Source organism: Sorex fumeus, unplaced genomic scaffold (assembly GCF_029834395.1).
Source record: "Sorex fumeus unplaced genomic scaffold, SorFum_2.1 ptg000024l, whole genome shotgun sequence".
NCBI lineage: Eukaryota > Metazoa > Chordata > Mammalia > Eulipotyphla > Soricidae > Sorex > Sorex fumeus.
Genome location: NW_026606081.1, coordinates 36,141,673 through 36,159,462, shown reverse-complemented (window position 1 = coordinate 36,159,462; position 17,790 = coordinate 36,141,673). Strand labels below are relative to the sequence as shown.

Sequence of the window (17,790 nt, the reverse complement as noted above, 5' to 3'; positions counted from 1 at the left end):
CTGCTTTTGCTCCTGGTGTGGAAACCATGAGGAATGTTCCCAGTGTTCTGTTTGAACTGACCTTGCCCTGGCCAGGTTAGCGCCCTGTAAGCAACTCCACACCTCATTGGTTTCCACACCGAATGTTCTGCGACGCCTTTGCTGTGGGTGGGAAAACTCCTCCAAGACTTTTGCAAGAAAATAATGTGTTAAACAGTGGTAGCATATGTCCAGAGATGCGAAATAGTTTTCCTACTCTGTTTATTATGTACATCAACAGGCATTTGAAGCTAATGTTGATGAAACTTGGTTTTTATTTTTTAAAAACAAAAAGAGAAATAAGACATTATTCTGGCCTACCACTCAGTAATCCTTGCTTCTTCTTATTAATATGCTGGTGGGCAGATGCCATGTATGCCTCCCTACGTGTGATCCTTTGCCTCCTTACTTCCCCTTTGATTCAGTTTTTACATCTAGTGGTTCAAAGATACGGGGAGGGCGAGGTGGGAGTTCAGGCGGGCCTTTGTGAGCCTGTTTTCCCAGGAGTTTCAATATACAGACCATAAAGAATTATCTAGGGTTTAGAGAACAGAAGGTAACAATTGCTCCATTGATTTTCAAAAGGCATGGAATCCTGTAGGCAGACCCCCATTAGCCTGTGCCCAGAAAGGAACCAGCAGCTTTTCACTGGTGTACTTGTTAAAGATTACCAGCCTTGATAGTACTAAATTTCAAAAGCCGGCCAAGTTAAGAAAAGAATAAGCAAAAGTAGCAACAATAGCCCAGTGATTGTGGCTTGCTATTGTTCGGGCTTTTTGGAGATCGGGCATCAAAGGAAATTTTCTTCCGATGGTTTGAGATCTAGTGCAGCTAAATTGTTTTGTGTGTTTTCAGTTTCTGGTTATAGAAACAATCACAAATTAATCCCTGGCAAGCAGCATCCTTTTATGGCTACCCCGCTCCCAAAATGTATTTGGAGTCTTGTCTGTACTTAAAAGTGTTATTAATCTTAAAATTATACACAGTTGTTTGCTTCTTTCTTTCCCTCCTTGCAAGTGAGATTGCTTACCAATTTGCTGAAAAGATTGCCAGGGCTTTAAGACCTTAAAGCCAAACAAGCGATGAGTTTTTGGGGAAAAAAAGAATGATTCCATTCTGAACCAACTCCGCCTGCTGGTTCCTTGCTGTGTAGATTCCATCAGTCTTTCTCCTGGGATTTCTGATTACTTTCTCCTCCCACCTTTCATCAGATGTAAGGAAGGGGGCCAAAGGGAGAGCATAGGGCTTAAGGTACTTGTCTTGCATGCAGCTGACCTGGGTTTGAGCCCCAGCATCTCTGTGGTTCCCCCAAGCACAACCAGGAGTGACCACTGAGCTCAGAACAAGGAGGAAGTCCTGAGCACTTCCAGGTACCACCCAAAGCAGCCCCCTTTCTCCAAATAAAAGATGTAAATATGTTTCTTCCTTCTCTCTCCTACCAGGCTATGAACCCTCCTCTTCCCCCGCCTCCTCTCCTGGCCTCCACGCCACCAGGTGCCACTGCCGCTGCCACTGGCCCCGGTCTGGGAGCCCGGCCCAGCACAGGACCTGTCGAACAGATGGCACATTTACGGCCGCAGACTCGCCCCAGTGTGTGAGTGAGGCTGGCCCCTGTTTTTTTTTTTTTTTGGAAGGGGGGAGGGCCCACACCCTGCCCAGGGCTGTGCATTGCTGGGGATTCAGCCAAAGGCCCCACATGTGCTTTGGCTCCAGAGGGTGATATTTCTACTGGACTTAGAGGTTTGGTTCCAACTAAACCCGAACAGCAGAGGTAGAGGAACACCTTTCTTTGGCTGTTGGTTTGTTCTGTGTACACGCCCAGTGCTGAGGGGCAGTTCCCAACTATGCTTGGGGGACCCTGCAGTGCTGGGGACCAAGTCCAGGCCTCTTGAATGTACTTCATGTTGACTGAGCTATCTTCCTGGACGTGACAAATGCCTTTCTGATAGGGAACGGGCGATGGCCTTATGACTCACCAGAGTTTGTGTTGGTTTGTGTTCCGCAACCCTCCACCTCTAGCACAGGAAAGTGCTAGAACAAAATGGAATTCATTTTTTTTTGTTGAAAAAAATGAGGAGCTTTCAAGGCAGCCGTCTTGCCAAGGGAAGGCCCTTCCTAGGGCAGAGAAACCACTGATTTCTGCTTCACAGTGTTGTCCGTGTATGGCCGTTCCCCTTTGGAACAATTCCTATTCAACCATTTGTCTTCATTTTCATTCCTTATAGCATTTCAGGATACTAAGGAATGGGAAGACATTCCCCAAGTTCCAGATCTGTTAGAAACATAAGTGTGAATGGCCCTAAGCTCCCAGCAGGACATACACAGAATGTCCAGTTATCTTGTCCAGAGTTTTTGAGGGCCAAATCCAGCTTTATTTTTGAGGGTCTTTCATCATGCGAATCCATTTATGCCTGGGACAATTGGGAGCTACTGGGGGCTGCCTGAAGGGTTTCCCTGCCATGGTGGCACCACTGCCCACAAGGTAGTGGCAGAGAGGGTTGTTGGGCACCAGGGTCTTTACTTTTCTTTTAACTGAAAAATTCAGCCTCTTTTCTGGGCTGAGTGGACAGGCCTGTGTGCTGGGCTTGTGTGTGGAAGGTAGCACGTTGTCCTTCCCTTTGGGACTTCATGCCAATTCTCTTGTTGGGAGGAAGTATCCCAAATCTAGTGAAAGCCATTGGAAAGACTCAGTTTTCCCAGTAGGATGGGGTCGGAGAGGTAGTACAGTGGGTAGAGTGCTTGCCTTGCACATGGTCGACGTGGGTGCGATTCCCAGCTTCCCATATGGTCACCCAAGCTCAGATCCAGGAGTAAGCCCTGAGCTCTACCAGGTGTGGCCCCTCCCCTCCACCCAAAATTTTATTTTTCCCAATGGGCTCCAATCCCTGGCAGCAACTTGGGTCCTCTGGGAAGCTCTATTAATTCTTTCAGACCCTGCCAGGTCCGTTTGGTGGGACAAATGCTTTCTCACCAGGAAGAGCTGGCTGGTGATTCTTAGTCAGAAAGATTAAGTGTAGGTGGTAAGGTCTCTTTCAGGGCTACTTAGGGACTGAAGAGCTATTGTACCTCTAAGAGGCACGTGCACAAGATACCCAAGTGTGGTACCAAGGAAATGTTGGGGCATCTTGGGGTTTGCTTGTGATTGAACCAGAAATAATATATTTTCTCTTTTCTAGGTATGTTGCTATCTATCCATACACTCCCCGGAAAGAGGATGAGCTTGAACTGAGGAAAGGGGAGATGTTTTTAGTGTTTGAACGTTGCCAGGATGGCTGGTTCAAAGGGACATCGATGCATACCAGCAAGATAGGGGTTTTTCCGGGCAATTACGTGGCACCAGTCACAAGGTACAGCTTTGAATAAATGATTTTCTGAGTTCTAAACAGAGATCCATGCCCTTCTCCATGATTTCAGCCTACCCAAGTTCCTTCTCAAATTATAACATAGCCAACATAAAAAAATAAAATACCTACCCGTAGTTACTAAACTTCCCTCTCTCTCTAAATTCCTAGTTTACTTTTCACATAAATATAGGTAAAATTATAGGTTCCTATTAATAAGTGTACTGGGTTTTGAATTAATTAGTAAGATGAGAAAAGACTTTAACTACATCATGTAATACTTATATGTTTTATGTAATACTTATTATCTTCCAGACAAGCATAACTAACTTAAACAATTTCTTGATATAGATACTATTATTATTCCCACTTAATAGGTGAGGGAATGGAGGCAAGAAAGATTTAATATATAACTTACCTCACCTCACACATGAAGAAGTGCTCAAACCTAATCTGCTTGTAGTTATTCCAAAGAGCTTGAAGATTATTTCTGAATTCTGGCAATTAATTCCTTTAATAGAGTCAGATATAAAGTTCCTTAAATATCAGAGAGATCCCTTCATCTTTCTCCTCTGCTGGTAATTTTGCTTCAGGGGGAGGTTGGTGGTAATTGCATGCATTTTGGACCATCTGGAAGGAGGGAGGGGGGACATTGCTCTTGGCATCTAGTGCTTAGATGCCAAGAAGCTGCTACACCTCTTACAATGCACCTATTTCTGTGGACTCACCCCCATTGAAAGGAGCCCCAGATGTCACTAAAGCTGACAAACCCTGTTACTGCAACATAGGAAGAGCTTTAGACAGACAAAAAAAAATCTTGATTCAGAGTGTCCTTGGAAATGGAGCAAAATGACCTATAATGGCATCAGCATTGAGGGAGGCCCAGGTTTGTGCCACTGGTCTCTTAATAAGTAGTTCAATTTGATTGTGTTCAATCATTCCTTAAACCCCCTGGTTTTAAATAAATAGCTTAATGAACTGACATGTTTGTCAGCTGTTGGCCTTCATTTATAGGTTGGCCAGATGCCTGATCAAATGAAAATCACTATTGTTGCAGATGGTGACAGAATGTTAGCTTTAATTTGACTTGCAGATTTTTTAATCAATAGAAGTTTCTTGCCTGTATATGTTAAAATCTGCATTCAGAACCATTTCGCAGGTAGACCTTCCAGATGAAAAAAATAAACAAAAAAAGCAAAGAAAATCAAACAAAAAATGAAATTAATGAAGGAAAACATTTTCATAATGTTCAAAAGTAAACTATCAATGTCTGTGGAGAGATGATAACTGTAAAGTCACTTATTCATCATAATAAATAAGAAAAACATTCAAGTTAATGAAATATTCCACTCAGTAAAAAGTTTGACATAGAGCTACCATTAAAAATGAATTTAAAGTACTAAATATACAGTTCACAAAACTACAGCAAATCTAAGTTAATTAAATTCAGTGCATGAGTGTTTGTTTAGTGACTGCTCTACCCTGTAACTGGCAAATATGGGGGGAAAAGAAAGAACCATTTCACACTGTTCACACTGGTCCTGCTTTGATGAAATTTTATTGAATCAGAAAGGTACCTGCTCTCTGTCTCTTTCTTTCTTTCTCTCTCTCTCTCTCTCTCTCTCTCTCCTCTCTCTCTCTCTCTCTCCATTTAATAATCCAGGTCTGCAGAAGGAATAAATCCACCAGAAACCCAGTAGAATTATAGGGTCTCAAGTCTGAGGTCTCAGGAAGTTTCTTGAAATGATATGATTTCTGTTGGATCTACAAACATAATAAGATTGAGCTGGGTCAAGTAGAGCCAGAGAGAACATTCCTAGAGTGTTCATATATATCTGTGTGTGTACATGTGTTGGGGGGGAGATGCCAGGGATGTGTGCTGTGAGCAAGAAGGGGAAGGGCAGAAAGTGTGAGGGAAATGATGAGCCTGTAGGTAATGTCATGGAAGCAAACCTGACCTCTTAGCTAGATATAGCAGGAGAATCCAGGCCCTGAAGGTTAGTGCAGGTGTTTGTCCTTGAGATGAAAAGTTGGACCCAGTACCTGCATTTTCTTGAGCAGAGAAGATCACACATCTATGATCTTCTGTGACTTGGAATGCATTTCAAGGACTTCCTTTACTCAGAGCCATTGCCATTTTCTTTGCATTTGTTCTTTTTACATTCTGCAAAAATAATTTCACTCATTTTTTTAAAACTACCTTCTGTCTTGAAACTGAATCAGGTGCCGAGGATGTAGTTCAAATGATATAAAACATATCTTGCGTGTATGTGAGACTCTGGGTTTTATCCTGCACACCATTTGGGTCCCTGAGCATTGCTGGCTATGACCCCAGTGACTCCCAGCATTGCATTGCATGGGCCAACCACCACTGAGAATGGGTACAGGTCCCCCACCACTGCCAAGAGTGACCAAAATGAAAAAAAATTCTTAATCATTTTTCTTGCCTCAAATTGTTCTGTCTCTCATTTTTGCTGATAGATTGTCCTGTGTTTCTGTCTTGACAGGGCAGTGACTAATGCTTCCCAATCTAAAGTTCCTGTGTCTACTGCTGGCCAGACAAGTCGAGGGGTGACCATGGTCAGTTCTTCCACTGCAGGAGGGCCAGCCCAGAAACTCCAGGGAAATGGCATCGTTGGGAATTCCGGTGTTGTCCCCACTGCTGTGGTATCGGCTGCTCACATTCAGACCAGTCCTCAGGCTAAGGTCTTATTGCACATGAGTGGACAGATGACTGTCAACCAGGCCCGCAATGCTGTGAGGACAGGTATTTGATGACTAGTCTGAGAAGTGATCTGGGAAAAGAGGTTGTCTACCTAATCAAAGCTTTGTTGGAGAATAGCAGTTACGTCAGATTAAAATACCCAACAACATTAGGAAGTGGAAGCAAGTCCAGGCTGAGCCATAGTGCTTTACGTCTGTTTATGTTGGCTCATCCCTTCCTGCACATTAATTCAGATCTCAAATACAACTCAAATGTATGAACAATTAGGGCAAGCCTATGAATGGCAGATACTACGACGTCTGTGGTCAAGGTCACATGACCTTACTAGGAACTATGGTGTCTGGGTCAGGATCACGTGATATCTCACTGACGCTGCTGTGTGGCCACACTATGACCGTCTGCTAACTGGAGTGCATGTTGTTTTTTATTAACTCAGTTATGAGACAAGTTGAGATCCAAGAAATGTTTGCTCTGTTCTTCCGATAGCCTTGGAGACCTACCCACAGTTTTGAGTAATAGTGGTGAAGTAAATTTATGAATTCCATTAGAAAAAAAAACAGGAGGCAGATGGGTTAATTTTTTTTAAGGTGGGGCTGGTGGGCAGAGGGTGGGCACTGAGAAATGGGGAAGGGCCAGAGGCCATTGTAGTTTAATGCTGCGGGTTCTCATTTTTAAAAAAAAATTGGCTCTTGTCTGTAGCTCCATAGAAAGGCCTTCTCTAATAAACAGCAGAGCCTCGGCTTATTGCCCGGTTTCCAAGCAATAGACTCCAGAGCTGATCTGGAAGGAAAATGAGGTCTAGAGACCGAGCTCAGATTAAGTGCTTTTCAGCCACCACACATCCATTATTGATTATAATAAGTGCGACCTCAGCCTATCATTATGGTCTGAGGCAAGGAAATGACGCCTGGTTGGGTGAGGAACATTTATCAGAACATTGAATTCCGCTGTTCCCTCCTAGTGGCCGCACACAGCCAGGAACGTCCCACGGCAGCTGTGACGCCCATCCAGGTACAGAATGCCGCCGGCCTGGTCTCCACGTCTGTGGGCCTTCCACATCACCCCCTGGCCTCCTCACAGCCGCCACCCACCATGCCAGGCCCTGCTGCCCACTCCACTGCCGTGAACATGGGCCGAGCCGGCGTGCCCCTGTCCTGTGCCGCGGCTGCCTCGATGACCTCCCCAAGCATCAACACCGCTGTTTTGGAGAATGAGCCCAGCGCTCGGATAGGCAGCGTGGTCTCTGGACTTCCCACCTCTCCCGACACTGTTTCCTCAACTTGTGGGAACAACTCAGCGTCCAAGCCAGACAAAGACAGTAAAGTAAGTCCAGTGCCCTGGGTCGCAGCTTTCCTAGGTCCCGTGGATTCTAGCTCATGGAAGCACACACGGTTCAAGCCCCCTTTACCTTGAGACATGCTTAGCCTGTGGGAGTGACCTGGCCCCTGTGAGAGATTCGTGCATCACTGTGGCTCTGCCCCCAATGGTTGTCGACATCTGTGTGGGAACTAGGGAGCCCACAGTGAATAAGACTGAATCACCCTCCTGATGGAGGAATTCCCCTTCCTCTTTGTCATCCTTTTTGCTCTCCTTAATTCTTCCTGTGAAACCTGTTATTCTTCTGCTTAACTGTTCTCTGAAACAGACATCTCATATACCTGTTGATCAGAAGTGTTAAGTGTGGATTTTTTTCATTTGTTTTTGTTTGGGGGCCACACCTGGCAATGTTCAGGGCTGACTCCTGACTCTGCACTCAGGGATCACTCCTGGTGGGCTTGGGAGACTATCTGGGGTCTCATTGAATCCAGGTTGACCGTGTACAGACCGGCATCCTATTGCAACACTATCATACCAGCACCTGGAGTGACTTTTTCTGCTATCTCTTTGACTCTAGTCCACCTGGATGATTTTTAACTTGCCTTGAAATTTTGGGTAAAAATTTTTGTCTAAATTGATAGATCTGTTAAAAGTCTCTCCTTTGGAACTCAATTGCAAAACAACATAGAAATACAAAAGTCTGTGTTGGAAACCCTAACGTAGAGTTGAATCTGAAGACAGGTGGTTGAAAGGAGATTAAATGTGGACAGATAGAGAAGAGTGAAAACCAAGTCTGGATAATTGTATAGTTGCCACTTTCTCCTCCATCTTTTGTGCATTTCCTCTACAGAGAGAACCCAGTTCGGAGATGCTGTAGGGTAATCACAAACGCTTAGCCACCTGCATTGTTGGAAATACTGGTCACTTTAAATAATTTAAGTCTGTGGATTGGAGTTTATAGGAAGAGAAACTTTATAGCCCAACAAAAGGTTAATATTTAATTGTTGGGTTAGCATGAGCTTTGTTTGAAAGATGGGTATCGGTTCAGTTTATAATTAACTACATTAAACTTGTACTCAAAATAACATTTTTATGTTTTTTTCATATCTATAAAGAATTGTTGTTGTAATTTAAATTTTACAGTTCTGGGACAGTGTGTCTCAGGGCCTGTCTGTCACTGAGGAGAACAAAGACTCCTCAGCCTTGGGCCAGAAGGAAAAGAATTTATTGAATCTCCAAGGCTTGAGAGGAACTCATGCTAGACAGAGTAATGGCTCCCCGGAGAGGTCTGTGTCCTAGTTCCTGAGACCTAAGAAAATCTTTCCTTGCCTGGTTAAAGGGATTTTACAGATGTAGTTAAATTAAAGATTTTGAAATGAAGGAATTTCTGGATTATCTGGGTGGCCCCAATAAACTTGCAGATATCTTTCTAAAAGGGAGGCAGGAAGGAAGCTTGGGTCTAGAGGACATGGGGCATCAGAAGCAGAGACCTGTGACTCTAGCGAATCTGGACCCAGCAAGAGAACACATTGTTATCTGGGGCTTCCAGAAGGAGTGAAACTCGACAGCTCCTTGACTTAAGGGCCTATGTTTTTCCACAGAGTATGTGGTAATTTAGCAATGATGACTACAGCACCTCACAGGATATCCTGTTTGGGGCCCATCATTCCATAGTTCACAGAGGCCATTGGCCTCTATTTGGACACATTTCTAAGGACTGGTACCTGGCTCCAGAGCAGCCAAGCCATCCACAGACCCATAGGACTCCTTACCTCTGTGAGAGCTGATGTACATATGAAATATGTATTTAGTCCATATGTTTATATCTCCTTGTACCTTCAAATATATATATATATGTGTGTATATATATATTCTTGTACCTTCAAATACTATATATTAATACTATATATTATAAATGGGCTGGAGCATTATAGCACAGTGGGTAGGGTGTTTGTTTTGCATGTGGCCGACCCAGGTTTGATTCCTCTGTCCCTCTCAGAGAGCCCGGTAAGCTACCAAAAGTATCCCACCCATATGGTAGAGCCTGGCAAGCTCCCCATGGTATATTCGATATGCCAAAAACAGTAACAACAAGTCTCACAGTGGAGATGTTACTGGTGCCCACTCGAGCAAATTGATGAACAACAGGAGGACAGTGCTACATATATTATAAATACTATGAATACTATATATTTAGTATTTGTATCTTGCACCTTCAAATAATTTTTTAGGTTTTTTATTTTTATTATGCATGCATGTGTGTGTGTGTGTGTGTGTGTGTGTGTGTGTGTGTGTGCGTGCCTCACCCAGACATGGTCAGGGCTTACTCCTACCTCTGCACTCAGGGATCACTCCTGGCAGGCTCAGGAGACCATATTGGATGCCAGAAGTTGAACCCAGGTTGGCTGCATGCAAGGCAAACTCCCTATCCACTGTACTATTATCACTCCAGTCCCAAGTTTTAATTCTCTTTATCTGAAGCACTGTGAAGGGCCACTTTGCAAATATTAATCTTTTTTCCAAGTGGTGTGGTCAGGTATTTCAGGTATTTCTCTTGAAAAGCTTTTTATTTACTTTTCATAATTTATTTATCTATTTTAGTTCTGGGTATCATACCTGCCAGTGCTCAGAGTTTTGCACTTAGGGGTCTCTCCTGTCACGGCAGGATGAAGGGGTGCATGTATGGGGTGCTGGGCCTTTAAATTGAGTGGGCTTCCAGCAACGTAAGTGCCACACATGCTCTACTATCTCTGCACCCTTTTTATCTATTTTTTAGGTTGTACTTTTGAAGCTCTTTTCATGATTCCTCGTTTCAGATTTCAAATGTTCCTTTCCTAAATCCATCACCTCAGTTAATGTTAAAAGACTTTCTAAGGAAACTTTCCCCAATTGATATAAAGACTGAAATTCTAGCATTATCGCATCTGGAGTACCGTTTTGCTCCATCATGTCTGCAAGACTATCAAGGAGGTCACATCAGATGTTGAGATCTAAAGTGTCTTACATTTTGTCATCCAAAACATCACCGCTTCCCCTCCATACTTCTGCTGTTAATTATCATTAGCAAATATCTCCTGGAGAAGTCTTCTTCACCTCCTCATTTTCTTCCCTATGTGTACCTTTCATTTAATACATTGTTCTGGAATTTTCTGGGTGCTCTGTAAAGTGCATTGTTCTTTCTCCTCCCTTTCTCTCTCTCTCTCCCTCTCTCTCTCTCTCTCTCTCTCTCTCTCTCTCTCTCTCTCTCCCCCCCCCCTCCCTATTTTTCTTTGTTTTGCACTGCAGGCTCAGCAGTTCCCCAGGGGTTATTTCTGGTGTGGTGAGGATAGGCTTCAGGATTCCCACGTACAGAACGTGATCTCCAGCCCCCAGCCACATCCCAACTTGCACCTTCATATTGATTATGGAGACTGCTTATGCACTTCTTTAGCCTGTTGAATTGACCCTCACGCCAGATTCACCAGAACCTGTCCAAGGTTGTATTCTGATTGTTAACTTTCTCGGCACACTGTGGAAAATTCATCCAAACTGGTACTCATTTGCTCTCTAAATTCCAGTCTCTTCTCCTCTCCTCAAAGTTTTAATTTTCCTCTCCTTTCTGTATGTTATCCTTAACTTTCTTCATCCCCTTTGAGAACCACCATCCACCCCAAACTGCAGATGGATGTCTTGCTCTTATTTCAAACATAACTTTAAAGCACGTCTTCCCACACTTTTTTCCTTAGTCGTTAGCATTTTTGCAAGTTTAAGCTCATTTTGATCTTTAGCTTTCTTGAAATGCTGTGGGCCATGTTAGGTTCTTTCTTACAGATTCTTCTCTTGATCTTTTTGTGTTTGTACTTTAAAAATTTGAGCCCATTAGGCTGCTCCCAGGGGAACCATGTCAGACCCCTTAGATGCCTCTGCATTTTCATCTGCTGGGGTGATTTGCAATTGTATGGTTAGATTTTCGTTTTGGAGAGCCATCCTATACCTCTTGAAGTTTCTTTCCTTTTGAGTTTCAGGCCATGCATATATTTTCTTTGAAATTTTAAAATCAATGCTTTGAAACTTGAGAGTTCAAACCTTAACTGTAGCCTGCATCTCTTTAGGCGCTTACTTCCAAGTTCTCAATATTTCAGCTTCACCAGGCCACCCTCTCCACCCTCTGCTTGATCTCTACCTTTCTCCAAGTTGCTCAGTTGGATCCAAAGTAGCAATTTTCCCAGCTTCCTGGAAAAAGGAGAAGGTGCAACAGAGACAGATTCTGAGGGGATCACAGATTCGATCTTACTTGAGGCTACAATCCATGAGCCAAGTATTTGACCATTCCTTTATTAGTATAGTTCATTAGCTTAACCTCTAAAGACGATGCAGAGGGGCTAGAGCGATAGCACAGCGAGTAGCGGGTAGGCTAGCGCCTTGCACGTGGCCGACTCGGGTTCAATTCCCAGCAACCCATATGGTCCCCTGAGCACCGCCAGGAGTAATTCCTGAGTGCAGAGCCAGGAGTGTCCACTGTGTATCACCAGGTGTGACCCAAAAAGGAAAAAAAAGAGGATGCAGAGATCCCCCAAGTGATAGCTTACAGGTGCCCCCTTCTTTCTCATGCCCAGGTGCTTGCAGTACTCTACTCATGGTGTTCCATAGAGGCATCTGACTTTTCCATGTACACACAGGAAGCTTGGTCACCTCACCAGGCTCAGCCATTCTTCTTGTTGTCTATTGGTTTATTCTCTTCTGGTGGATTTGGAGGGGGGTAGGATGTGTGATGGGTGGGGGCAGTTTTTGGACCAAAATACAAGATACTAGGGCTTTCCTTAGGCTTTGTGTTCAGAGATTTCTCCTAGGCAGTGCTCAAGGAACTGTATATAGTGCTGGGGGTTGAATTGGGGTTAACTGCATGTAGGGTAGGCACCTTACCTCTACACTCGCTCTCTCTGTGGGCGGCTCTCTTTGAATAATATTTGATTTGGATGTCCATCTTACAAAGTCACAGAAATGTGTTTTCACCACTGACTTTAAAAGTTTCCTGTCTCAAGACTGGCTAGCCTGGTCTTGTAACTTATTCCTGTGGTTTGATATATATCTGAAACTCTTTCTTGTTTGAAATTCTTCACCTTTCTTGCCACTACTGTTTTTCTTTCCGTAAAAGTATCTCTGCTACTTTTATAGATAGCAACTTTATCTTGACATTTTTCTCTTTTCTTCTTAGGTTTCAGGGCCATGTTAGGTGATGCTCAAGATCTCCTCTTAGCTCTGTGCTCAGAGGTCACTCCCAGTTTTTACGGGGACCAAGTCATGCTGGAAGTGGTACATTAATAGAGCAGCACATTGACCTCCTCCCTGCCAACTACCCCACTGGTCTCTCATGTTGACGTTTGTCTGACTTCATACTCAGTATTTGTTGTACAGCTCGTGGTGCTGGTGACTAATTCCTGACTCAGTGCTTGGGGTCCTTGTGATAGCAGGGGTTGAAGCTTGGCTTCCTTTTTATACTCGGTTTTAAGACTTTGCCAATCAATTCCATTACATTTCCCTATTCTGCAAATTTTAATCCTACATCTGCAGGAATTAGAAAAACCCAGACATTTAAATTAAAAAATCTAAATATGATCCAAGACTTCAAAGAAAACCACTATTATTTTGATATATATGATTTCCTCTATAAGTTAAAATAAAATGAATGTGTTTGGACCAGGAGATAGTTCAGTCTAGGACACAAGCTTTACATATCTCAGGCCCTGAATTCAATCCCTAGCATCCTCCCCACACCAAAAAATAAAATCCAAAATGCTAAACTCCAAACATATATAAATTCCAAATTTTGATATTTTGAAGTAACTTTCCTAAACTAAATATTTCCTTTCACTGCATTTATGTTATTTACTATTTTATATTCTCTCCATTCTGTTAAAAGGTAACTGAGGAGACCAGAGACTGGGCTCAGTGGACTAAGCACATGCTTTGTAGGCAGACTTAAGTCCAGCACCTCATAGTGCACCCCTAGGGTACAACCCTAAGCACTGCCTAGAACTGGGAGTAGCCTCTGAGCATTGCATGGTGTGACATCCCCAAACAAGCAAGCACAAAAAAAAAAAAAAAACATAATAAAAGGAGGGCCAGGGAGGGCAGTGTCTGGAATGTGTGAGATTCCAAATATGATCCTTGGGATCACTACCACAGCCCCCCGAACTACCAGATGTTGCCCTGGTGACCTCTGAGCATTTCATGGTGTGACTCCTCTTCCCCCCCTCCCCAAACAGAGAAGCGAAAACCTACAATATAAGGAGGACCAGGGAGCACATATTTGGCATGTGTGAGACCCAAAGCATGATCCTCAGTACCTCGTGGCCCCCTAGAATCACCAGATTTTAAGAGTTGGTGTAAGCAAAATTTGATCCTAATTGGCCGGCATTAAACCAAAAGTAGGACTAAAGGCAGCTTTTGTAGAGAAGGGAAAGAAGCAAAGCAGAGAACTCATGTGATTGCCTGTAGCTCAGGCTTGGCTGCCTATTGGGGTTTGGTCTTTCTTAGGGTTTGATGGATTGCGCTTGAGGCATTTCACTTACAGGTTGGAGTTTGCTTGAGCACACTGCCAAGACATTAGGCTCGTCCCAGCCTAAAGACTTTGTTTCACGAATTCATCAATACGAACCATCACTTGGGAAAAAGAGAAGAAGCCGCTTCTGGTATCTCTCGAGCCCACATGCTTTCTAGCCCTACTCCTGCCTACACGGTCCCTCAGAACTCTTCCTGTCAATTTTTCCCTTGTGCAGCATCAGAATGCACTGGAACCAGAGGACACTGTGTCAGGGTGGGCTAGCATTCTCTCTGGAATGTTGGCTGTGCTCTTGGAAGGTGACATAACCCTACATAGGGAGCCACATAAAACCTGGGGTTAGTGCCTCAAAAACTAACCTCCCACCCCTCCACCCCAGCTTCCTAATGGTCTTAAAGGAGACTCAGGGAAGCCACTACAGGTTTTCTTCAAACAATGCAGTCAGGTTTGAGGACCTTTACTTCTAGAATCAGTGTAGGCAGAGGGCCCACTCATTTAAAAAAAATTTTCCATGGTGCTCGGGGCTAGGGATAAAACTTAGGGGACCCTTAGGCCTTTGTTGCCATCTGCTTGGCCTTTGACTCATTTTTTTATTTTTTGGTGGCAGGGGTGAGAAGGGTTTGGAGTTTGCTTGAGCACACTGCCAAGACATTAGGTTCCTCTGATGGTGCTCAGGGCTGCTCCTGGCTCTGTGATCAAGGATCAGGCCCTGAAGTGCTCAGAGGATTGTGCAGTGCTGGGGCTCAGACTAGGATCGACTGTGTGCAAGGCGAGCGACTTAACCTCTGCACTAGCTCTTTGGTCCCTCCACTCATTTTCAAATGTCTTCATTTTCAGTGACATTCTTCAGGGGAAGCCCACCCACTCTATCGTCCATCACTGGGGCTGTCATGCCGACAGCTGGTACCCAGCAATCAGAACAGCCCACATCCCCGAGGAGCCCAATCAGCTCCCATCTTTCCCCGCAGAAGATGTGCTTTTTATTTTTTAATTTATTTTGAATTAAAAAAACATTTTAAGTTATTTTTTAGGATAATGTGGTGAGATACAGTTACAAAGTTGTTCATGATTGAGTTTTAGTGATCAGTGTTCCAACACCCATCCCTCTACCAGTTCACATTCCCCCCACCCCAGGGTTTCCAGTTTTCCTTCCAACCAACCTTTCCCCTCCCCCCCTTCCTGTGGCAGGCACTTTCCTTCTCTCTTTCCCTTTAGGATCTGTGGTTTGCAACATTGTTCTGAAAGGGTATCATGTGGTTCACTTTATCTCCTTTCAGCACTCAGTTTTTGTCCAGAGTGATGATGTCCAACTGTCATTGTCATAGTGATCCCTTCTCTGTCCTAACTGCCCTCCCCCTTCCCCTTGATGGCAAGCTTCCTGCTATGTACCAGTCTTCCTGGACCTAGTTTTATTATGCTTTTCCCGTACTATGAATTTTTTTTCATATTCCTCAAATGATATGATCATTCTATGTCTGTCCCTCTCTCTCTGACTGATTTCACTCAGCATGATACTATGCATGTCCATCCATGTATAAGCAAATTCCATGTGCCTCTTGAGGCTTTTCCTGTGCTCAGCCCCCAGCCTCAGTTCCACCTGCACCTCTTACAAGCACGGGTGTGTCAGAGGAGCTTAGCAAGGTTCTGGTCACAAGAATTAATATCGATTCCTATCTTATCCTGTGGGTCTGAGCAATGGGTTTGGATGTCCAAGTGAAAGCACTTAACAAGATGCTTGAATTCAGTGGTGTTTAACCACCTCTCAAGTTTCATGTGACCTTTGCATGCATCCTTTAGACCCAGAACCCACCTCAGACAGCACTGCCGGGACCCTCTCCACTTAGCCCTGTGTTGGCTTCCTGTGAAGCCTCAGCTTATGTTTGTGTCTCTCCTAGAGAGCTGGTGTGAGGCACTGTCAGTATTTGCTAAAAGATCAAGCGCTTATTATCAGTGATCAGGATTAGATTTCTGAGAATTTTTACCAAAAACAGCCTGACTGTAGATTTTTGCTGAGTGGCCAGGAAGACTTTCTCTTTTGTTACTATCTTTGGACAGCTGAGCTCAGGGGAAGAGCAAAAAAGGAAGACTCGGGTTTAAGGAGTTTAACTATGTGACTCAGATGTAATGCATGTTTACTTGGGAAGGAGTTCTGATTTCATAAGGTCCCCCATTTTGTTCGTCGTCTGTTATATGACTAATGGAAAGTTTTTAAGTTGGTGCTCACAAATTATTTTTGTATGGAAAAATTACTCTTTGTGGCTAACTGGTGAGTATTTTCTTACCTAGATAGTTCTTTAAAGTGTGGTTTTAAATCATTGCATCTTCTGCTGAGCCAACTAGAACTACAAGAAACACTCTTTCCTCTAGGAATATTTTCTTGGAAACCCCACAGGAGAAAAGATCTGTTTAAAAGACAATGCCTTCCTGGTATTTATCTCGGCTATTCTTGGGTGTTAGTGTTTCACTAATAAAAATTTTAAAAAAGAAAAAAATAAATAAAACTTCAGAAAGAAACAAAAGATAACTAAAATAAATGTTATGTATAGATATAAAAATAAACAAAGGTTGTTTTAGAATTAAAAAAAAAGACAGTAGTGCCTTTTTTTCATGAAGCATTGCATTTTAAAATTTACATGACTGAAGTGTAGTCTTTATTAATTTATCCGTACACTTCATTACTGCTCTTGAATTTTGAGGAAAAAAAGGTGCCCTTAGATAAGTGTCTGAGCTTGCAGAATTCTCTCTCCAGTGCTCTGTTGTTCCATGAATGGAACATTGAAAACCTCGAAACACGGTTTTCAAAGCACAGCATCATTTCTTTGTGGTAGCTGCTCCTCCCACCTTCACCCCCCCCCATACCTAATCCTCTGCCTTCTGCTTGTGGGTCGTCAGCATCAGCTGCTAATGATAACACATCCCTTAGAAGTCATTAAGGCAATCTGTATTTAATGTGTTTGATCATTCTGGATGAACTGACTCATCTTTCTTATTAATCACTTCAGAAGCTGTTCCCTGGGTGCCTTTCAGTCCATTGCCATTTTTCTGAGTACCCAGCACACGGAACTTTTAAGAAAAAGGTCGTTCCCACAACACCCAAAAGGAGAGAGAGAACACAGGGGATTGCCCTGCCACAGAGACAGGGGGGATAGGGGGATGGGGGTGGGAGGGATATTATCCATGGTGGTGGAAAATGGGCACTGGTGGAGGGATGGGTATCTGATCATTGTATAATTGAAACCAAAGCACAAAAAATTGTAAATCTACAACTTTAAAAAAAAATAAAATAAAATAAAGGGGAAAAAAAAGACAAAAAAAAAAGAGATAACTTTTAATTATCTTTGAACTGGGAAGCTTAACAGTTAAACCTAGTACTCAGAAGCTGACACACAGAAAATGTGGTTTTAGTGTGTTTTTGAAAATTTATCTCTGAGCCAGTATAAAACCTCTTTTATCTGAAAAGTTTCTTTTTAATTTTAGTAGTGTCTAAATATGGCTCTTCAGAGATGAACAGCAAACAGAAATTTAGGGCAGCCAAAACAATTTTTTGAATGTTTGTGATATTATATTTTATTTTCTACAACTGAAGCATAATTTATGTTTTCTAAACATAGCTGATACTTTAACTTTTTGTAAAGTTATTGTTTTTACACAATCTCCTTAATGTATAAAGGACATTTGAAACAAATCTTTTTAATACTTAGTAATAAAAGATACACTGAATAATTAAAAAAAAAAAGAAAAAGAAAAGGTCGTTAGCTGGGACCCAGTGTAATTCTAATTTATCAAGAAACTTGATGTTCCCGGTGGATCTGGATGGACCCATGAATTCGAGTGTGCATTCTTACATC

At 43.1% G+C, this 17,790-nt stretch overlaps 1 protein-coding gene across 1 annotated transcript in view; it reads left to right on the top strand.

Moving 5' to 3' along the window:
* The window catches only part of SH3RF1 (SH3 domain containing ring finger 1), a 194,428-nt gene that overhangs the window by 159,582 nt on the left and 17,056 nt on the right, over nucleotides 1-17,790 (top strand). The window contains exons 6-9 of the mRNA XM_056113834.1: nucleotides 1,461-1,612; nucleotides 3,195-3,365; nucleotides 5,867-6,126; nucleotides 7,046-7,407. Coding sequence (XP_055969809.1) covers nucleotides 1,461-1,612; nucleotides 3,195-3,365; nucleotides 5,867-6,126; nucleotides 7,046-7,407 — 945 coding nt within the window. The remainder of the gene's footprint in view (nucleotides 1-1,460; nucleotides 1,613-3,194; nucleotides 3,366-5,866; nucleotides 6,127-7,045; nucleotides 7,408-17,790) is intronic.